This window comes from Macadamia integrifolia, chromosome 9, assembly GCF_013358625.1.
Source record: "Macadamia integrifolia cultivar HAES 741 chromosome 9, SCU_Mint_v3, whole genome shotgun sequence".
Taxonomy (NCBI): Eukaryota; Viridiplantae; Streptophyta; class Magnoliopsida; order Proteales; family Proteaceae; genus Macadamia; species Macadamia integrifolia.
Genome location: NC_056565.1, coordinates 2,399,566 through 2,422,605, shown reverse-complemented (window position 1 = coordinate 2,422,605; position 23,040 = coordinate 2,399,566). Strand labels below are relative to the sequence as shown.

Here is a 23,040-nt window from a genome sequence, read left to right as displayed (position 1 = left end):
AAATCAGAAATTAGTGGAATTTAATTTTTTATTTGAATTCTGATTCCACTTGATTTCTCAACACATAAACGGAATCATCAACGAATCTCAGTATGATTCATTTCTACAACTTAAAAATCCTATAAAACAAATTTGAACCTTATTTTTTCTGAATTCGTCACTCGTTTATCTATCTTAAAGATTCAAATTCAAAGAGATGGGTTCAAATTCAAGGAGAGGGGTTGTTTTTAATCAATTAATGCACCCATAAACTTCAAGTCCATAAAAATATTGGATTTGGGAGATCTAAAAAGGGGTTTATGGTTTGCATGATATTCTATGTAATTTGTTGTAAAACTCAATTCTTTTGACCTTATTAAATGCCCTTGATGCATATGGTGAATAGATCTAAGATCTATAATTATAATTTATTTATTTTAATTTTTTTTTTTGTGAAAATTTTGATAGAAAAAAAAAAGTGCAAGTTATAAATGTGTTTTTCCCTGTTTCATACTCTCTCTTTGTTATTTGGATATTTCTTTTTTTTTGTTTTTCTCTTTTCTTATTAAAATATTGTTATTTACTTAGCATATAAGATGCCAATATAAATGGAGAGCGAGTCTATTTTTCTAAAGGTTTTATCAGTTTGAAAGATAAAAAAAACCGATCCCTAGTCTTTTACTAAGTCACTGAGTCCGACCGATCCAAATCATTAATTCAATCGGAAATCGTCAGAACCGATCCCGGTCCTGCGATTCCGTGTTTGAAATACCTCAACGCAAAGCTATCATAAAGAACCGGAATCTATTGTGCCGCGCGCGGGTAAATAACGGATAAACGTATATGTATGGTTTTTGGAAGTTCTCTCTCCCTCTACTTCTTTCTGTCCCTCTCTGATTCGATTTCATGGCGGCGCAAGTGGAGTGCTGGTTTATGAACCCTCTCTGCTCTTCAAAATCTCCCACTTCTCATTCACCTCAAAGTATTAGACTACAAAGCTTCCGCTCTGGTCCAAATTCTATTCTCTTCCTCTCTCCCCCCAAACCCTGCCATTGTTCTTCCTTGGAAACTCAGTCAACTGCAAGTGTAAATCCTAGCTCTACACCTGCAACCGAAAATCCTAGCTCTACTTCCAATCCCGACACTACCCTCGATAGCCGTAAAGATCGTCGGAAAGCGGTAAAAGTTGCTTGGGAGAAGTTGCTACGATGGTCAAGGACTTGGCAATCGAAGGCCAAGACTGATGTTCTTGAGCGTACCAAAAAGGTTCTAATTCTTGATGCTCTTTGTTGAATTTTATCCGATTCTATGCTTATGGTGTCTTTATAGAAATCCCATTGGATGTGGTGAAGCGAATCTTGTAGATTACACTGGCTTGGTGAGTTTAATCTTCTTGCTCTCACTGTGGTGCTGTGTGTATTATAGTTTTGCGTCATTTTTCACATTATCGTCTTCATTATTCATATTCTAAGTCTCTGAAACTATGGGTTGCACTTTTGTAATGATTCTTTGGTAACTTATGCTTATATTTCAGTATTTTTATGAATTTAATTGCAAGATTTACGAACTGCATTTTATTTTTCCTCTTTGATGCAAGTTTGTTTCCATTCTTCCCTTCTTCCTCTCTCTAATATATTTCAGTGTCTGGAGGAAGTGTAGTAGTTTGATGGTCGGAAAATTTCCTGTTACTGATAGGGAAATGGAGGTGTTTCCTTTGCAAGCGTAGCAAAAAGAACTCAAAAACTAGTTGACACAATCAGTAATTTGGTGGAAGGCGCCAGCAGGGCAGCTGGTAGGGGACTTGGCTGGTTGTAAGTTGTAACCTGATCTTGGGATTGAATCCCGCCTTCACATCTCTTTTTCCTCCTCCTCCAATAAAGACCTAAAAAATTAAGGAATTTGGTGGTGTGAAGAAGTGGACACAGCTTCTATATGGACTTCACAAATTGCAGGGAGAGAACTTATCAAAAACAAGTGACTCTATCAGGAAATTAGTGGTGCTAATACATTTACAGAGATTCTCTAGTAGCCTGACAAGTTGCAGGGAGAAAACTTAACAAAAACAAGTGACTCAATCAGGAAATTAGCAGTGCTAATACATTTACAGAGATTCTCTAGTAGCCTGACAAGTTGCAGATAGAAAACTTAATTAACAAAACTAAGGAGTGCAGGGCAATGGATTGTACTTAAAGGGGAAAAAGATAAAATTTCCCTATTTTAGAAAAAAATTTACTTTCCCAGGTCTTGAGGTTCTGCATTAATCTCTGAATTACTTGAAACAAACTATGGCTTTCTATGTACTTGAACTTCCTGATTAAGGTTGATCAATACATAACTTGAGCAGAAATTTCGCTTCATCAGTCTCACCTGCCTGGTCATGAGCAACTTGCCCGCAAGGAAACCTAGCCTAGCCTGAACCTGCAAAAGAAATTTAGGCAACCTCTGATGCAATAAGCATGTGAAGTGCAAAATGCAGCTCAAGTACCCATGTGCCCAAGCCCTTGTCCACACTAATGCATGTCTTTGCACATATGCATGCATGTGAGGTTGTTGTCAAGGGCTCCTAGTGTGGTTCCCATGTGGGACAGTGCTATACTACTGTGAATAATTAAGTTGTTAGATCAAACAAACAAGAAATACGAATAAAGAGAGATAATAGATCCGTACGGCACAGAGATTTAACGAGGTTCACACACCAGGGTGGTGTGCTACGTCCTCGGGTGAAGAAGAAGATGATTCACTATGCAGAAGAAAGATTACACCCTAGCAGCGGCGAGGAAGAACTCGCCCTGAAACCCTAGCTTCGTGAAAACCCTAGAATACAATGACTCTCAACAAGCAACAGTACATTATATATATATACTCCAAATAGCGGTTCGACCCATCGGGTCATGGTCGATCCGGTCGAACCATACCGCGGGGGCTACGCCCCCGCACCCCCATACGAGATACGAGATCAGTGATGGGCTCCGGCCCAAGCCCTCTGCTTCCATCACAGATCTCAGAAAAATTCTCATTCGGGTCGCCACCAAAATATGTCGGATCGGGTTAATCTTCAAAACGGGTCAAGAATTCGAGACAAACTTAACATAAGTTCACAGGTAATTTATAAGCTACTTCAAATTCTTAAGTTCTATTTCTGTTGTGGGGCTAAAAGTCTGAAAGTTAAGGCTGTTGGCTCCAACCATGACCTTGAATCTTGCTAGAATTGCTTGTCTTTCTCAGCATTGTAGGAGGGAAGGAATGATCTCAGCCTCTCAGACATTAATTTTTACATATTGCTCATCAATTAATATTGATGGTTATGCCATTTCTGCATGCAGCGGTACTGCATATATTCTGTCATTTATGTTGGAAATATTTATGTGCCCTCTAGGTCGTGGTACTTGGTGGTGGATCTTTTGGCACAGCGATGGCTGCACATGTTGCAGGCAGGAAGGCTGAACTAGAGGTTAATATGTTAGTACGTGATCCTCATGTATGCCGATCTATTAATGACAACCACCTTAATTGGTAAGTTCTCTTAGATTATTACTTATAAGATTTGTGGTTCTGTTTCAGTCCCTGGTGTCACCTTTATTCTAATGATTTTTTTCTGATTTAGTTCTGCTCAGCTTTTTCTCCTTAGGCTCCATTTGTTTTCAGGTTAAAACAGCATAAGAGGAAAATTTTTGCACGTAAAGTCAGGATAAAAACTAGGATTTACTTCAAAATTTTATTTCTACATAGTTTTTACCTGGAAACAAAGGCATTCCCTCTATACGTTGGCTAGGGAAAAACTCCCATGTCTTGTGGAGGTTTGGTCTTGGGAGTCCCACTCACTGTTGGATGGGTTGTACACCATGTGGATTAGCTACTATCAAATTAGGTTGGATCAAAACTTACCAGGCTGTTAGAATGATGACATGGAAAACTGGTCCATGAAATTTGAGCACCAAAGGAACTGCCACATGGCAGAAATTTGGGTCATCAATAGAGGTTCCCATGATAGGCTGTTCAGAGGGACTTTTTACTTAGCATAAGTCTTTAGATCAAAGTCCTCAGATTATGTTCAAAAATAATTATTACTTTGTCCATCCACTGTCACCCCCCCCCCCAAAATCTCTGTAAAGTTAATAATTCATTAGTACTTTTTATTTCCTTTTTCAGCAAGTACTTTCCAGTATACAAGCTACCGGAAAATCTCATCGCAACAACTGATGTGAAAGCCGCTTTACTAGGTGCAGACTTTTGCCTACATGCAGTCCCTGTGCAGGTCATTTAAGTTTACTTTGATTTCCGCACATGACTTTAATGATTCTGTTTTAAACTTTATGAACATTTATGTCATGACCCAAATCTGGGTAATGCGGGGTGTTACTATATATGCCTTCCATTTTCATGAAGCCTAGTTGTAGTTACGTTATTGAGTTAAATGCTCTGATAATTCTTATGAGTTTGTTTGACAATTGCTCCAATGTAAATTTCAAATCTACAGTACACTTGCCTTTACCTAGTCTATGCTGTTGCAGTTCACTTCATCCTTTCTTGAGGGCATTGCGCAGCATGTTGATCCGAACTTGCCATTCATATCCCTTAGCAAAGGTTTAGAGCTCAATACATTAAGGATGATGTCTCAGATTATTCCACAAGCACTACGAAACCCTCGCCAACCTTTTATAGCACTATCAGGGCCTTCATTTGCATTGGAATTGATGAGGAAATTACCAACAGGTTGGATACCAACTAATGAGCATAATTGCAGGAGCTGTTCTACTTGTGTTTTCTCATACTGTACCTGATTGTTCATGGCTCAGGGGTTTTTTATGGATAGTCTCATTTTCTTGCTTTATTTTTCTGCAGCAATGGTGGTGGCATCAAGAGACAAAAAGCTGGCAAATGCTGCTCAACAGCTATTAGCTTCTCAGTATCTAAGAATCAGCACATCAAGGTAGAGAAGCATCTCCAAGTCCCCAAAGATTTATTAGATGAGCTTTTTTGTGCACAAAATTGACAGTTATCTTTATACTCATCCATTCTATTAAGTTTCTTATTCGCTGGTCTATGTTAGACCTTGTCTTCCTGTGTATATTATTACAAAGTTGGAAGTATTTGAACAAGTACGAAAGTTCAGCTTTAACTTGTGATACTCCAGTGATGTTACAGGAGTAGAAATTGCAGGTGCTCTAAAGAATGTGCTCGCAATAGCAGCAGGGATTGTAGATGGCATGAATCTTGGGAATAATTCTATGGCAGCTCTTGTTGCACAAGGTTGTTCAGAGATACGATGGTTAGCAACAAAGGTATTACATTTTTCTTTGACAGGTTATTTCCCTTTAATGGTTGGGGGAGGGGGGGAGGGAGTTATTTCATTTGAAATCTTCAGTTTACTCATCTTTTTTTCTTGAGACCCTTATCATTCATGTGCAACTTATTTGACAATCTTTAATTCAGAACAAAAGGAAAATTTTCCCTGTTAGCGACATTTCCGTGTAAGAGTGTCCAACACACACTGGCATACTTGGTTTATGGCAAGGAATTAGAAGTATCCATTCTAGACAAGTTTGGGGACTTTGGGCTACTAATTATATGGAAGAGGATGGGGCTTTGAATCTTAGTGGATGGCCTGATAAGACTTCTAGGACAACCTAGCTAGCTTTCAACCATGTTCTAGGCTAGTTACTGGGTCTTCAACCATTTCTCTTCCCTACTGCCCACTAGAATACATAAAGTTGGTCTTGTCATGATCAGGGTTTTAAATCTCAATGAAATTCCTGAAGTTTTGAAATTCCATTCCAGTTTTGATGGTTACTAGAGTGAACCTTTAATTAAAGAAAATTGTTTGTTTTGGATAAAAATAGGAGATAATAAATAAGAAATTTAGAATAAATGGAAAAGAAGACAGGAATGTCAAAGAGGTCACCTCAAAGAACCAGATGCATTACCATATTCAATATCTGTTTTGAAATCCTTGTTTTGGGTGACCTGCTGGTTTGCATTGTACTTGAGCAAAGAATGGTTTCTGGCCATGATCCACTGTTATACATTCCTAATCTTCATAAGTTGGTATGTCTAATTAAACTTGCATAATTATCTCTGATTATTGGTCTAGTTGTCTTACAATTCTTTCTTATTCTTAATATGAAGATGGGTGCCAAGTCAACGACAATAACTGGGTTATCAGGAACTGGCGACATAATGCTTACTTGTTTTGTCAATCTTTCGAGAAACAGAACAGTTGGGGTCCGCCTTGGTTCAGGGGAAAAGCTTGATGATATATTGAGTTCTATGAATCAGGTGCTCAAGAAGCTTTCTGTAAACTACTTGTTCAATCTTTGTTAGATAAGCGGTTGCTAACAGATGCTTGATTTAGGTGGCGGAAGGTGTATCAACAGCTGGAGCAGTTATTGCCTTGGCACAGAAATATAATGTGAAGATGCCAGTATTGACAGCAGTTGCCCGCATCATTGACAATGAATTGACCCCAAAGAAAGCTGTTCTTGAGCTGATGAACCTCCCTCAGGTTATCACAAGGACTCTGCAAACCTCCTCCCTTTGTGGTCTCTCTTGATATTTGGCATTATGTTTTTGAAATTGTAGGTTGAAGAAGTGTGAGATTGACAATAGCTGAACATGCCCTCTTCTCTGGATTAATGACTCTTCATTCTACACAACAAAAAGAAAATTTTGTACACTTCAGGCAGCAAACTTCCATTGATGCTTCAGTTACATCAATTATTCTGCAGAGCGGATCATTCTTTTTGCAGTATGCATACACCTCCCTGGCCCTCAACTTGGTTGTGGGAGTACTTTGCCAAGTCATAGATTGTATTTTAGATCTCAAACAGAGGAAATTTGATAGAAAATAACAAAAAATATTGAGAATTGTACTTTCTTTTACAGATAAATTTTGATATAAAATAACAAAAAAAAAAAAAAAAATGAAAATTTGTACTTTCTTTTTCAAAATCATGAATTCAATTGAGCATGGCTCTCACACTATTTAAGCCATTCGTTGTGTACATTGGAGATTATATAGGTGCGGAGAATGCAAGAATGAGATGGCACATTAAAGAGGTTTGAAGTTCGAACTTCCTTCTAAGGTTTTTTAAGTACCGATCATCAGCAATGCATCACATAGGATTATGGAGGCAGAAAAAAAGCTTCTGCAAGTAGTTTGTTAAATATTGGAAGTCTTCCAGCTTTTGTCACCCTGATCAAAAGGGTTTGCCTCCATACCAATTACCATGCCCATGTGATGGTATAGGAAATAGAAGCAGACATTGCATAGTTCAGTTAGTAACTTTATTGAATAAAACACCCTCATTATGGTATTTTCTTTGGTGTAATTTTAGTTGGACTTCAGGGAAGCAAGATAGGAGGCTATTTTAAGAGGGACAGTGGCTTCTGCATCAATGTTAATGCTATTTCTCTCATCTTTTTTAAGGAACTTTATGTGAAGGAGAGTCTTGTGGCTTTTGGGATGTTAATGGTGTTTGTTTGGTTTGCTTTTAGGGTACATGCATAATAGACTAGCATGAGTTTTAGTTTTAGTTGGCAGTTCAGATTCCATATTATGATATGCAAAAGTCTTGAATTTCATAGGAGTTGAAACCTTTATGGATTTTGTGGAGAGAGAGATACCCCTGGTTGTCATTATAAACCATTTTTTTAACCTTATTATCCTTTGTCCATGCCGACCTAACAATACAGTATCGGCCATGAATCAGGATCAGACACTGCCAATACCATTCCAACCCGATTTCATTAACCATGGTACTGGCAATCTGGCATGTTGAATTCATGAAGCAGTGTAGTTTTTGACATTTCCTCATCCTGCTTCGTTTTTGTTTCAGCTGAAGAATAAATTATAGAGTTTAGACTTCTATTTATAAAATGTATTGTGGTTTCTTTCCATTTCTTTTCTGATGAAAAGAAAAAAATTCATTCAAAAAGAAAGATAAGCTAAAAATATCGATGTTTAGGTTAGAGTTGTTAATAAAGGATTGGTTGTTCATAGCCATCGTGGGAATACTACACATGAAGAGATCCAATTCGTTGTTAGGCCTAAAACTAAAAGTTATAAACATCTAGAAGAAGAGGTGTCGAGCTCCAAAATCACGATCCACTTTGTTATCATTTTCCAATTTTTTTTTTTTTTCACAAAAACGATTTTGGTTGCACTTGGTATCATTTATGAAGCTCGTTTCTATTTAAAAAAAAAAAGAAAAAATCGATAAAACACAAAAACCAAAAAGAGATTTAGAGTCATTTATGTACTTTACCAAAATTGATTTTCAGCTATTTTTGTTGAACTTTAATGAACGCATACTTAAAGTCCCAATATGGAGGAGTAAAATAGTGATTTGATTTATAATTAAAATCCAAGACTCTTGCCCTCTTCTTCATTTCAAAGTAGAGAAAGAGAGTTATAAGAAAAATTGGTGAAGGGAACAACTTGTCACCCATTTATTTAAAGAAATATTTTGCACATAAGAATACCGAACTATTTCTCACAAAACACCATTTTTGACGTGCAGTTACCAAACCATTTTATGTTTTGATAACAAATGGTTTTCAGTAATGATTTTTATTAAATAGGTAAAAATCAAAAAGAAAAATGATACCTAAGAGGAGTAGCACTCCCATCAAACCTTCTTCCCCAAGAAAGTATTTTTTCATGGAGCAAGATGACACCCCTTTTTTCTAGAAAACGTTAAAAAAGTGTAATTTCATATTCAATGTTACATTTCAGTAAAATAGTAATTTTACACCAATACGATTTCCTTTTGCTTTCAAGTAAGAAAATGGATAATGTAAATGCGTTAGTTTCTTTATGAGGTAATTTGAGGGGATCATCCATTTATCCAACTTTTGCGACTGCTTAACAGAAGATTGCACACCAAAACACCAGTTTGAGCTTTAATGGAAATGTAGTTTGTTATTTGATACAACCATCCCACTATACAATACCCAAAAACATCTAAACAACAATTTTCCTCCACATCTAACTGACAAAAGCATGAAGATCTCATGACAACTGATTTTTCTGCTTCTGTGTTGGAGACAATCATTTAGCACAGTGAGATCTCTACACTATTTTACTCCGTTTAAGCCTATCCCTCCCTTTTTTCTCTGTTGGGTTCAGTGTTGATTTTTTTTTCCCCCCTTCTTTCTAATGATGTCTCCTTCGTACCTATTACACAAGTGGTTAACAATGAAGAGCATAGTAAGTATCCTCATTCTCTCTTGTCCTCCTCAAGATCTTCTCCTAGCCCAAACACATGGTCCACATCCCCGGCTGTCTTCACCCCACTGCTTACCAGCGATATACCCTCCTCATCAAAACCATCCCCTGTTTCCTCTGAGTATGCATATCTGCAGGGACAAAAAGTTAGACATCAACAGTATAAGTAATTAAAATGACAAGTTTAATATTTGTCATGTCTGGCAAGAGATCGAAAAGCCAACTTCAAATGTTCAGTGAGTAATTTTTTTGGTCTCAATGGGTGGCTACTAAGTAGGATAATGTACATTATATGCACATTTGTACTGCTTATAAGAAGTTGAACATGTAGTTCTAATTTATCAATATAAACTTTAGTTCTGTAAAAAAGTAGAACCAGGCGTCAATCACAGGGAAGGAATATGCATAGAAAACTGCTCGTGCTATGCTCCTTTGTTTCCTAATCTAATCCCAGCATTAAGGAGAAAAAAATATGTATCACACTTCTCAGAGTATGTTAGTATGTTAAGATTTCTCAGAAATCTAAAGATAGCAATCATAAAAATCATCAAATACAGAATAGAAATTTCCCATATACCATTCCAGTATCGAGTGCAACAACCATTACTCCATAAGGAACCACAGCAACTGACATTAAGCATGTGTGACAGTTAATCAGGTCTGAGGGTAACTAAGAAATTATTTTGATGAAAGTGGAATCCCTTATATGCTCTTCTTTGGAAAGGGTGGCGACTCTTCCAGATTCCTCCATCCATTAGCTGGTCTATTGTTTGCCTCCCTAAGAAGGAAGAAGGATTAGGTTTGTGTCAGATTCAAGAAGTCAATACCACAGGAATCCTAGAGCTCCTTTGGTAGATTGTTTCCAACCATAATAGCATCTGAGTTTCCTAGATCCACTCCTACATCCTTAGGAAGGATTCTCTCTGGACCGTCATCCATCCCTCTAATGCCTCTTGAGTTTGGCGTAAGATCCTGAAAATCCATCCGACTGCCCTCTGGGCTATTTTCACCCAAATTGATGATGGCACCTCCACTTCTTTGGCTGGATAACTGGCACCCCTCTAATGTCCTCTTCTCGGCAGTTGGAGCCATAACTGTTTACTCTTCCGGCCTTCCAAAAGATGCTTCTGTTGCATCCATCATCTCTAATGGTTCTTGGGCCCCTATCCCCTCCCTTCCCCCTCTCTTAGACATCTAGTCTTCCCTCCCTCCCATTCCCCCTAGTCATCGGGGCAGGGATAGAATCATCTAGTATTTGAACCCCTAGGGCTCCTTCAATTCCTCCTCAGCCTAGGATTTGGTTCGGTCTCATCACCCTCTCACTCCTTAGCGTAAGATTGTTTGGTCCAAAAGTCATATCCCTTGTCACATCTTTTCCACCTAGCAAGCCCTCTCCAACTGCCTCCCAACCCAATCCTTCCTTATTTTCAGGCACATTCATGTCCCTCCGGCTTGTTGCCTCTACTGGATGGGATTGAGGACGCCAACCACCTCTTATTCAGTTTTCACTTCTCCTCCATCTAGAAGAAAGTCCTCTCCAACTGCTGGCCTCGTCCCCGTTGCATCCTCCCCCTTTAGAGGATGGATCTAGGTAGACGTGACCTTTTGCTGGGAGTTCTGTTTGTGACACCGCTGAAAAGCTTGCCTTATGTGCTACTATCAACCACATTTGGATGGAACACAATCTCCGAAGATGGACCTCCAACTCTAGATCTTTGAACATCATTTGGAAAGCCATCTTTTTTTTATATCATTTCAAAGTTCTCTATGCTCCCCCATCGCCACGTAAGGGACTCCCCAAGGAACAGACTTATTGTTGTACCCTGAGGTTTGCTTTCCCCCCATTCTGCACCCTACTTCTCCCCCTCCCTAGGTTGTTTTGTTTTACTGTTTTAACTTATATTTCCTTTTCTTTCCCCCTTGGGGACCATGTACACTCTTTCATTTTCCTCTTGGTAGTGAAATTTTTATTCATCCAAAATATATATATATATATATATATATTGTTTGATGAATATCAACTACTTTGAGAATCTGTGCTCCAACATTTTAAAGCGCATAATTGCAGTTCTCAAAATTCTTGGCTCGGAAACTGAAATTGTTTGCTGATATAAATATAAATCTTAGATACCTAGGAGGCATAAACATTTAATGTGGTACCTTAACAAATCCTCCAATGGCAGCAGTAGAAGTGTTTACCATCAAGAGCAACACCCCATATTGTGGGTAAGGACTTCTTATTAAGTGAATCATCATCAACAACAATACAATGGCCCAGGAATAAGGAGGAAGGGTCACAGCAGATACCTAGTAGGGTTATGTGAAGGAGCCCAGAGTATGCAAATCACCACCAGAAGAATGTATGCAAGAAGTATCCAGAAAGCAGGGATGATCCAAGCTTTTCGCCAGAGCTCGCTCAAAGGATCACTGGCATTGAAGTACAGCTGAAACAACAAAGATCTATTAACGGCTTGGGTAACATGTACAAGTCGAAGAGAAATTTAGAATAGATAATGAATTATGAGTAGCATATAGTAGATACAAATGCCAAAAGGGGCAGCTGCCTTCCAATAGGAAAAACTACAAATGAGAAGCACCGATTAAAGGTGTAAAGACAGTTCAAAAACATAATCAGCCATCTCAGGATCCCCACAATCTAGGAAACAGAGTTTCTGAAAGCGTGACCAAGCATCCACTTTCATAAACACAAAGGATTTCTTAGAATGAGGAAATTTCTCCTGGATGTTCATGGGAATGACTATAGCTTGGCCATCACACGTATAATTCTCAGAACAGGACCGTTTGTGCTTTAAACATAAAATGGAAATAAAGCATTATTTTCAATAAATAAAATGTACACCATGCTAAAGAGTCAGGATTGTTGATCCAATCAAGAAATCATTGGGTGTGCAGCACCAAGAAAGAGAGACTACCTCATAGCCAACCCAAGCGACGGAGAGCAACACTGATATTGCAAGAGAGTTGGTAAATTTACGGTAAAGTTCAAGTTTGGCCATGATTCTCCGCATCTGTAAATAAAATAGAGAAAAAGAAAGAATCACAAAAGCTGCACTAAGCAAAAATTTAAAATTCCCGAGAATGGTGGATCCAATGTAAGAGTAAATGTTGCAATACCTAAGCTGTTTCACTCATTGGTTTTCTACCTCTGCCAAATTTATTCTCATATAATGCTAGCACTGTTAGAAAATTCAGTTGAAAATACCGAAATTTAACAATTTTCTTGACTTTATTCTTGACTGAAACGAAAGCACCATTACTTTAATAGGTTTACAAGGATTTAGCCAAAACCTCGGTCAAAAAACTGAAATGGCCAAAACTCCACAAGAGATATATAAAATACTAGACTTCGCATGGAAGGGTCAAAATTTTGGTTGAAATTTCCATTGCAAGAAAGATTTTGACCGAAATTGAGGCATTGCAAGAAAGGTTTTGACTGAAATTGTGGGGAACTCGTATAAATCTAGATTTTTTGCCAAAGTGCTTCAATATTTGGCTGTATCAAGGCATTGTGTAATGTAGACTAGGATAGATAGACTAATCAAGCCTTCAACTGCAGGATTTTGTAATCAGAAGAACAACCAATATTACCCAAGGTAGGACAGCAATTCCACAAATCAGAATTAAAGAAAAAATTAGCCCTCTGTAAATCAGATCTCGAACCCAGAAGCTGGAGTCTATGGGGCCAGACTACAAACCAGATAATAGGGCTAACCAGAAGTAGGAATAGAAGCCTAACAGTTCACAAACCATAATAAACATCCACAGAAACAGAAGAGGACAAATCAGACCTATCGGTTCTGGTTCCTGTTCTGTAAGGTCACTACAGGACAAAATTCAAGAGAATTTTAATATCTTAAAATTGGCTGGCCAGAATCAGCCCAAACCAAGGTCGAGTCTCACTTGGGTAGGGAGGAAAGATTGACCAGAATTATAGCTCAAACCAATGGCTGGAAGTGCTTCAGGTAGCAGAGAGCCGATTGTGAAATCTAAGGCAATTCTGGGCAGAATTGGAATTTAAATACCTGGTTCGTTGAACAGCAATAAACCCCTTGAAAAAGAAAACCTTGAAGGAGAAGAAGAACACTTGAAAGGATCCTCTTGGGCTTCACACAGCAAAGAGTCACCGAATCACACACCAGTCCACCACTTTGATCAAACACAAAGCAACCCTCAGAAGAGAAGGAACAGTAACAGCAGTTTTGTATTCATAAAAATCGTTGGAGGCTTATGGAGCCCTCCTCTTTATTTATAACTTTGATAGGAGAGGTTACAATATAGAAACTATAATAGTTACCAAAACTGGAATTTAAAAACTAATAAAATAGAAAGTCTTCTAGTTACTAAAACTGAAATTACAAACTACTACATCCCATCAAAGCAAAATCGTGTGGCCCCTTAGCTGTCCTTGCCCTGGCGGACTCCCATCTTCCCCCTTCTTTCATAAGTCCTCAGTGCTGCATCATTGTGGAGTTGTAAAATGCACCTATTTTGATCGTTTACTGGATTTGAATCAAGAATTGTGCAAGGTATAAATTTGAAGGTAAAAATTTGTTCCTTGCAATTAATTTTTGCAAAACTAGAGTAAATATATATTGGTTGGCATTTTATATATGTTAAACACCATAGGCTGATCTACAACTTCACAGGGTTGGACTTAATTTTTTGTTTTTAAATTTTCTGGTTTGAAAAACTAATTTTCTTGGTCAATTTATATTGGTTGGCCTTCAATTTTTTATGTGTGTAGTGTGTACAACACTATTTTCTGATTTATGGCTTTAAAGAGTTGGATTTTTTTTTTTTATTTAAAAAATAGAATTAAGAAAACAAGGGAAAATATCCTAGGAGATGAGGACAAAGACATCAACTGGTTGCTACTGCCATACGCACACCATCACTGTCTAGTGATGATGATGATGATGATGGAGGGATCCACCCGCAGGGTCCAGCTAGGGCTACATCCTAGAGAAAGTGCTAGACGAAGAAGCACAACAACAAACCAACGACCATGAGCCCCTCTAATTCACAGGAGAGTCTCAGTTCGATCATGCCACAAGATGCCGGCCATGGTGCATATCCCCCCATAGAGGCTACTCAAGAGGTCTATGCTGTCAATTCAGACCATATGAGAATAGCATGGATATATACGTTACGAGGCTTGAGTCTAGAGGAGGGTAATGGTATGTGGAATTGATTTGTACGGTTGTAAACTTACCATGTATTGTACATTTATACTTATTGTCTACAATGATACTTGCTAACAATGTATTGTGGATTTTGTAACACTAAATGGTTTCATAGTTTGCTAATTGTGTAATGCTTTCCAATTTATGGTTCTTCATTCCTATTGCATATTTCAATTGCTTTTTATGGATGTTGTATGTTATAGAACTGTTCTGTTTCTAGTTATCAAAATTCTAATTATCTGAATAATAGGTCTTAAGAGTGACAATAACAATCAATATTACGATCGTTACACCTATGATACTAAATATAGTTGGAATAATCACATTACTAAGTTGCATTGAAAATTATCTTCATTCTGAAATCAGGGAAACAGGTGGATAATCAGAGTTTAGCAAGTTACAGAATTAGAAGGTAAACTCCACAGATGGAACTGATCTTACATGCGAGTGAAAGGTATTAGCAGTTGATGAAATCCTCAAATTTAAGCTAGTTCTCATGGCTGGACTGAAATTTATGAGGGGGGTCACAAAACAAAATTAGCAAATGTGGTCTATATCCAAATCCAGGACTTGGATTAGGCTGAAACTAAAAACAAAGAACAAAGAAGGCACTCACCCAAAAAAAAAAAAAAATCAAAGAAGGGCTCCAGGGGAAGGTACTATTCTGCCAGAATATGCACCGAAACCATGAACCTAATCTTAAGATCAGATGCTCGAAGCCTGCTATGCTAGAACATCAATACAGCAACCACAAGGTATCTTCTTAAATATTCAGTCAGTTCTTGATAGTCCTCTCAGGCCAAGCAGCAACTTCCAGCAACAATAATGAAGCTTTGACTGTGTCTCAGATGTGGGATACAACAAAGAACAAAAGAATAGAAACTTCAGAAATCAATGATGGGGGGAAGAAGGGGAACAGGATAGATGGTTGAGCCTCTCACTCACAACCTAGGCCTCTCACCCAAAGTTCTCTCACAGGGCCTCTGGCTCACTCAGCAGAAGCAGAGCTTTATCTTTTCTTTTTCTCAAATCATTACCCTTGTTCAGCCCTTCTCTTTACTAAATAACTGAACAACTGCTACAAAATTAGAAACTACTCCGAATCTAAGACTAATAGAAACTAAAGACAAGAATAAAATCTGACTTATAGGTACTAAATGCGACTATTTTTGCATCTAAACTAGATCCTCCCCCAAAATGTAAAGCATCATTTTTGGTGCTAGACTGCTAGCACATGTATGAAACCTCATTCTTTATAAATAATCAATTACATGTACATGTCTTGCCATACTTTGTTCTCTTTTTTATACATTATATATTTTTCATATTGCTTATCATAGTGTTTTATGCTTCAAAACCGTATTTTGCATGTATCCTAAGCATTTACATGTGTTTCTTGACAATTTCCATTTATATCTTTAGCGTACAGTGCGTCTCACCAATTAAGAATGAAGAAAAGACATCAACTATTAATTAATAAGACAACCCATTCCAATTTCTAACAAACCAAAATGTAGCTGATACAGGTATATATAATAGTGCTTAATAATTTATCCAATCAAACTATAAATATGCAAAAGATACCATCAATAACCTGATTACAAGGATGGACAAACCTTCAAAGGGCAAACTAAATCCATAAACTAAAGAGTCAGTTCAACTAGCATAACCTAATATTTTCTCACAGGAAAATCTTTACCCATTAATACAAAAGAAGGCTCTCTTCGATTCCTAAGTCATCTTACACCCACATCCCCACCCACCCCAAAAAAAATTCATGAATTTTGATTTTGAATTCCAAGTGAGACCTGAAGTGGACATCATAAGGTCAAATTTCCTTGAATTTCTAAACTACATAAATTTTGGGGAAGGGTTCTCTGAACCACCATTGTTTCCTACGCACCCTCCCATGAGGTTCTTTATTCATTTTTTTTATGCGAGAGAAAAATGAATAGAAAACCCCATGTGAATGAGCATAGGAAATATTGTTGGCTCAGAGACTCTTTTCCCATAAATTATTTAGAAGACATATGATCAAGACAGTTAAGATTTCTGTATCTACTGAAATGGCTAAAATTCTTATTCCATTCCAAAATCCTACTCCACTAAACTCGTTACTTCTGGATGGCATTTCTTAGGCTTTTAGCTTTCATCTTCTTAATGCTTAGAATATTTTGTAACCTCAGGAACTTCAGAATTTCCTGGACACCATAAAAATCAGTCACTTTGAAGCATAAAGCTCTCATTTCACATATACTATAAATATTGGCATTGAAAGATCCATGGCTTTACAATGATACTGACCAAAACAAGGTTGGTATGAGGTACATCCCTGGGCATCACGTAACAGGTTCATGGGCATTATGGCATTTACGAAGAAAATGAATGTATTGAACCAAACAAGTTCTGTTTATAGCAAAAAAATAATTTAAGGGGAGTGTGTTGCATAAAATGCCCATGTATGCATGTTGGCAACAAAATGTTTAAAGAAAGGAATGCTGTACATGAAAGGCTATAGGGCCCATAGATATGCGCTGATAATTTACCTCATGTCAGGTGACCCGAGGCATTGGAGGGGGCTTGGACTAAAGGCACCACCTGGACGTGGGACCCAACAGGCCAACACTGAACGCGTCCAAAGAAAATTCTTTTCCACAGAGGAGGGAGTTCTCTATGTTATCAGCTAGGGGTTTATTTTGCTTCAACTAGTAGACTTTCTGGGTGGTTTTCAGATGCACCTGGTTGTTTGGGGTTCGTCCTGTAGACAGAAGGGATTTCTTTCATATTTTTCTTTTCCTGGTTCTGCCCACCTGGGACTTTTGTCTTCTGTCTCTTTGTATATTCTTTCTCTGAATAAAATTTTCCTATTGTAGCTATATGTTCATGACACTTCTGATTGATGCATTCATTGTTTCAGAACACACCAAAATGTGCATTTTCAAGGTCAATACGAAATTTCATTTTTGACTAGTTAACATCTAAGGTCAGACACGTCAGACGTAGCTCCTGAGTCCATCACCAAATGGAACACATTGCAAGATCTGGGTATGTAGACTATTGTACTGGTTCTGTAACCCCAAGACCCTAGGCATTGCCTTTCAGGAATAGAGTATCATATTTCAAAGAAATATCATGACGCTGAAAATTTAAAAACAAATATTGAACTAGTACAAGGGCAGTGAAAAAAGAGAGCGGGGCCAGCGGGACTTGGCGCAACAGTAAGGTGCTCCATTGCAACCTTGTGGTTGTGGGTTTAAGTCAGAAAAGAGCATCTCCATCAAGAGGAGGTAAGGCTCTTACATTATGAGCCTAGACCCCGTAGTGGCGGAAGCCTTATGCACTAGGTTCACCCTTTCGCCCTTTTTCTACAAGGGTATGAAAAAAGAAGTCAAAATGGTTCCTACACACCCCAAGTCAGTGTGACACCCAAGAACACGGCAAATACCAGGGGGTTTGGGAGATCGGTGAGGGTGTGCAATCTTTAGTCCCACGTCACCTAGGGAGAGAATATTGGGCCAGTTAATAACCTCTAACCTCCTTAACATGGCACAATGCGTTTTCAAGCCTTGAGACTCATGGGCCAAAGAGGACAATATTGTGCAAGGTTAATGGGGCTGGGGCTGGGGCATTACAAATGGTATCAGAACAGACCCCGACAGCGTGTGAGGCCACACTGTGCCAAGAGGGGGAAGTTGTAACACTCAAGAATATGGAAAATACCGGACCCGCTTGGGAGATTGATGAGGTGTCCCCACATAGAATATATCAAGTACCAGGGGATTTGGGAGATCGGTGAGGGTATGCAATCTTTAGTCCCACATCGCCTAGGGAGAGAATACTGTGGTAGTTAATAACCTCTAGCCTCCTTAACATGGCACAACGCATTTTAAAGTTTTAAGGCCCATGAGCCAAAGAGGACAATATTGTGCAAGGTTAATGGGGCCGGGTGTTACAAATGGTATCAGAGCAGACCCCGACAGGCCACACTATGTCGAGAGGGGAGAAGTTGTGACACTCAAGAATATAGCAAATACCGGACCCGCTTGGGAGATCGGTGAGGTGTCCCCACCAAGAACATGTCAAGTACCAGGGGGTTTGGGAGATTGGTGAGAGTGTGCAATCTCTAGTCCCACATCACCTAGGGAGAGAACACTAGGCTAGTTAATAACATCTAGCCTCCTTAACATGGCACAACGCATTTTAAATCCTTGAGACCCATCTGCCAAAGAGGACAATATTGTGCAAGGTTAATGGGACCGGGGCGTTATAGTAGGAATCCATCCCAACATTCCCACTATTCTTTTGCCACGTAGAGAGCTAGTGAGACTACCGACCAATTGTTTGAGAGGTTATGGTCTAGATTACCAACTTATCAAATTTTTAGCCTAATTCAATCACATACCTTCCTGTGTATCGGCAAATATGTCCATACGTGCCTACAGTACTCCAACTATCACCGTGCATTCTCACGTAACCTTGCATTTTCAAAGTATCCGTATTCCCTTGTGGCAAACTCCAACAAAACTGAAACTTGACATGTGAGCAGGAGACATAGGGGTCTACTTGTCCATAAAAGTTGGACCTCAATTTATTTGCTGCATTGGCAGTTGGCGTTTAAAGTGGGTGTGTGGGAAAGGGTTCCTACTACAGGTGTGTGGGAACCGGGCTGGCAGGCTCCCCAAAAAAAGTATTGGATAGTATATTATTCATGAATGAATTGTGGTATTAAACGCCATAAATCATATCTATAGTTGACATGTATCAAACAAAAACATTTCAACAAAATGTGTTATCTATTCTACATTAATTGTAGATTATATGAAAAGTGGGGAGTAGAAAGGGAAACATCACCTGAAGCTTCTCTAGAGTCTTAGATAATGATGAGAAGATCCAAAGAATAAAGCAGGCATCCAATACAGCAACAGGCAGCACAAGAAACAGTTTGGCTTTTCCAGAAAAGTCATTGATATTTCCCAAATTTTCCACAAGCTCAAGGGCCTCTGAAGCCATGAAATATACCAAACCAAGAAGAAGGACTTTGGATGTTATACCACCAAGGGTTGGCCGCACCACACCATATCCCATCGAAACCACTAAAAGAAGAAGGCGAGATATGGTCTTTTTGACAGCAGTGAATGTTACTGCCCATATCGTAATGCCCATAGGTCTGTGCCCAGTAACATTAAAATTTGCATATTCAAAATACCAGAGTGCCATTTCACACATGCCAAGAGCAATTACTGCTGTAATGTGGTAGTGCAACTGTATTATATCTCTCCAAAAACGCATAAACTGCAGAAACCAGAGAAGACCGAGTACTAGGTAAGCTAAAGACATGACGCCATAGAATGTCATCAAAGGTGTCATCTTTCCAGGCAAATAACCTCCCGGGTTTCTCCAGACAGTTCTTCCTCTGATTACAGTACCCTTGAGTTGTGGGTCACAAAACATAAAATATAGATAGTACATCCCAGTACTGTTTATTTCAATAGTTTCAGGTGCCATTTTAGCTTCTTCATTTTTCCCATTAAAGAAAGTCTGAATGCGTTTTGGCCAGCCAGGATTACCCGGGTTTTCGCGGATAATTACTTCTCCTGCTGTGCAAGATCCGTCCTTCGCAAGGTCTGGAGTGCAACATATTTCATCAGAGTTTTTATAGAAACCCCCAATCCTCTCCCTATCTTTGACCTCAACAATTATGGCTTCCACCAAACCAGTATTTTTTTGCATGTCATTCTGCTTAGCTGTGGACTCTTTTGTCCTCCGGAATATGACAGATCCAAACCTGAATTTACGCTTGTAAGAATGCCATCCATGATATATTACAAAAAAGAAAAGAAAAAAGAGAGTGAATAAAAGCTTGAAACATTTTCCAATTTCAGGGAGAACTAAAATTTACCCTTGGCACCTTCCCCCACCCCCCAATAACACACAGTTGTTCAACCAAGAAATCTCCTAACTCAACATTCAATATTATCCAATACTGAAATATATCATTTTCATTCTGGATGGCTATATATGTATAAAAAGAATAAAAAAAAATAAGTCCATAGACACAATAGTTTTTCTATACGAATTTTCAACTGTTTGAATCGATTCAACGTTATTATGTTGTCATATTTGGATCACTATTATCAGTTCCTTTTAGGAGTGCTCAGACAGCACCACAGAAATTTATCATGCACAAAAGCACGCATAAAGGGGTTGAGTGACTAATAAAGTCAGTTGTCCATGGGTTTGATGAACTTAGCGTAGCCGAAGGTAAAGTGATGTTTAAGGGATTTCCATTTTTTTCTTGATAAAAAAAACCTGAGTTGCAGTTGACAAAGGATGCCTTTTCAAAATGGTTCAAACTTTACTATGTAGTTATGAAATGCATTTCAGATAAACGCCAAAAAAAGAAGAAGAAAATTGCACATGCTCATCTTTAGCTTAAATGTCAGACTAAAATATGCAGTTTTTTCTTTTGGGTTTGTGGATAAGTAAAAGGGTAAATTTTATGGGGAAAATAATGCTACCCGGTTGTGTGGCCACTACGCCGGCACAGGGACAACCAGGGAAGGAGCACGGTGGTATTTCCGCCAGCCTCCTGTTTCTGGGCATAGAGGCTCGCAACCAGGTACGATCTTTTCCCCAAATTTTATAGATGAAAGTTATAGAGGTCAAGGTAAGAGGTGTTGGAAGTTGGAAACTCCCACTGGAAAAAAGGCTAAGGTAATTAATGTCCAATGTTTAACATGATACAACATACAAGTGAGTGAGAACCAGACTCACGTTGTGTATAACTGAAACGGATGAAAACCAAATGGTCTTAGTTCGTGTTAACTTTCTTCATAACGTTTGCTTTTTATCCTTCATCGCAATGCAAAATTATCGCTACTGTTCAAATTTGTTGGTCCATTACCTATTATGATCAAAACCCTAACTTGTAATGACAGAAGTAGATTACAAGTCTATAACCCCAACTGAACGAATGTATTAGGGAAATTACATAGTAATTAATGCCGAATTAGCTGATGACAATAATAGAGGTGAAACTAAAAAAATTCACAAGATCAGAAAGAGTAGAACAATTTGAATTCCTAATCAAAACCATATTAACAGACAAAGAACGATATTATCACAGAGTGAAGCATGGAAAGACTAAAACGAAGTAACAAGAGAGACCAACGGTAAGAGAAATGCGGGTGTGAATCGAAACTTACTGAATGAAAGACTTGCCATTGTAAGAATTTTCTTCAGAATCCGCTTTGACAGGAACCCTGGTTGCGTAAAGCCCCTCGCTACCACCATGGAAGAAGAAGGAATTCGAACGAGGAGCGAAAGCTTCATTTCTGTACTCATGGATCGAAGCTCCAACATTATAGATTGGATTAAATAAGATAAAAAATCCCACAAGAAATTGTAAAAAAGCCATATTAAGAATCAAAGCTTCTGTAACCCTCTCTCTCGACTCTCTGTAGAAGAAGCTTTTCGAGGAGTGAAGAAATATTAAGAGCTCTAGAAAATAGTCACTTTGATTCTCCGCATACTCGCCCCCTCTAGAAAGTATAGAAAAATCATGCTGCCTTCACTTTTTTGTTCTTTTTTCAGTTTTTTGGAAACAAAAATCATGTTTAGAAATAAAATAAAATAAAATAAAATAAAATAAAATAAAAAGTCTTGGATGGTTGACCTATCACGGGTTCATGTGACTAGTTGTGCCATGTGGAAAATGATAGAGCACGCTTTAGTAATTGATATTAGATTGGATATGTATATATCGATTTGATATCAATCCTGATCATTTTAAATAGGGATGGATTAGACAAATTTACTCATGATTTTCTTTGAAAGAAAAAACTATTTTAATCCTTTGTCCCCTACTGATTTTGATACAAATTGTTCAATTCAGGTGTTTCAATATTGATCCCTCAAACCATGGATCAGAGTGAGAAAAACTCCACTAATAAGAGGGTGGGAGATAAGTTAGCTCATTATGTTATAAGACGTGAGAAGGAATCCCCAATCTAACGTTATGGGAATCTTTTTTCCCTTACAACTATTAGATACCTATGTTTATCGTATGGATTAGTTAATGTCAAGTTTCATACTCGGAATTAATCATCTACTTTAAGTTTATATTGCCAATTGACCATTGTTTTGTGCTTGATGTGTAACATGTCACATTTCTTGTCAATATGGTATTAAGTTTAATCATCTCTTTTTTTGTTTTTGTCAATCTGTGTAATAATGTCTTATGGGTGATAGTAAGGGGGAAGTGGGAGGGAGGAAGAGAGGTTATCTTAAGGCACAAGGTGAAGATAAGAGAGTCAAACCTGGAACCTCTAGGGATGGCACTAGTTGTCATCTATGAGAGTTTTGTATAAAGACATCAAGGGGTTTCACTCACTATTCACTCTCTTGGGTCTAGCGTAGTCATGTTAAAATGGGCATTGAGTCCATGGCTTTTATTTTTTATAGATTTCCTTTTTCATTTTAAGGAAGAGATCGTTGCCAGGCTACGAGGCATGTATATCAGCACGGGGGCATCCAACATCAGTAAGAATTTTTTTCATTTCATGAAATGGTGATCATTTCGCTCTCGTGTCTAGGTGCAGGTGCCATACATGGCAACCTTCTGTTTTTCCC

The 23,040-nt window shown here is 38.2% G+C and overlaps 2 protein-coding genes across 5 annotated transcripts; one reads left to right on the top strand and one right to left on the bottom strand.

Annotated features, from left to right (window-relative positions):
* Nucleotides 1-796: 796 nt before the first annotated feature.
* Nucleotides 797-7,017, top strand: LOC122088705 (glycerol-3-phosphate dehydrogenase [NAD(+)] 2, chloroplastic). Of its 4 annotated transcripts, XM_042658024.1 has the most exons (9): nt 797-1,245; nt 3,356-3,492; nt 4,129-4,234; nt 4,491-4,692; nt 4,822-4,909; nt 5,114-5,261; nt 6,106-6,255; nt 6,332-6,481; nt 6,559-7,002. In XM_042658024.1, exons 1-9 carry the CDS (start codon nt 886-888, stop codon nt 6,571-6,573), a joined length of 1,356 nt encoding a protein of 451 aa, XP_042513958.1. In that variant the 5' UTR covers nt 797-885; the 3' UTR covers nt 6,574-7,002. The 4 variants fall into 4 exon arrangements, with proteins under 4 accessions (XP_042513958.1, XP_042513957.1, XP_042513959.1 ...); XM_042658023.1 differs by having other exon boundaries at nt 6,332-7,015; XM_042658025.1 differs by having other exon boundaries at nt 1,238-1,357; nt 6,332-7,017.
* Nucleotides 7,018-8,853: 1,836 nt separating this feature from the next.
* Nucleotides 8,854-21,971, bottom strand: LOC122089214 (transmembrane protein 87B). Its single transcript, XM_042658770.1, has 5 exons — nt 21,615-21,971; nt 19,261-20,194; nt 12,139-12,234; nt 11,513-11,649; nt 8,854-9,336 (listed from the first exon to the last, which is right to left on the bottom strand). The coding sequence occupies exons 1-5, from the start codon at nt 21,824-21,826 to the stop codon at nt 9,198-9,200; spliced, it is 1,518 nt and encodes a 505-aa protein (XP_042514704.1). The 5' UTR covers nt 21,827-21,971; the 3' UTR covers nt 8,854-9,197.
* Nucleotides 21,972-23,040: the final 1,069 nt, after the last annotated feature.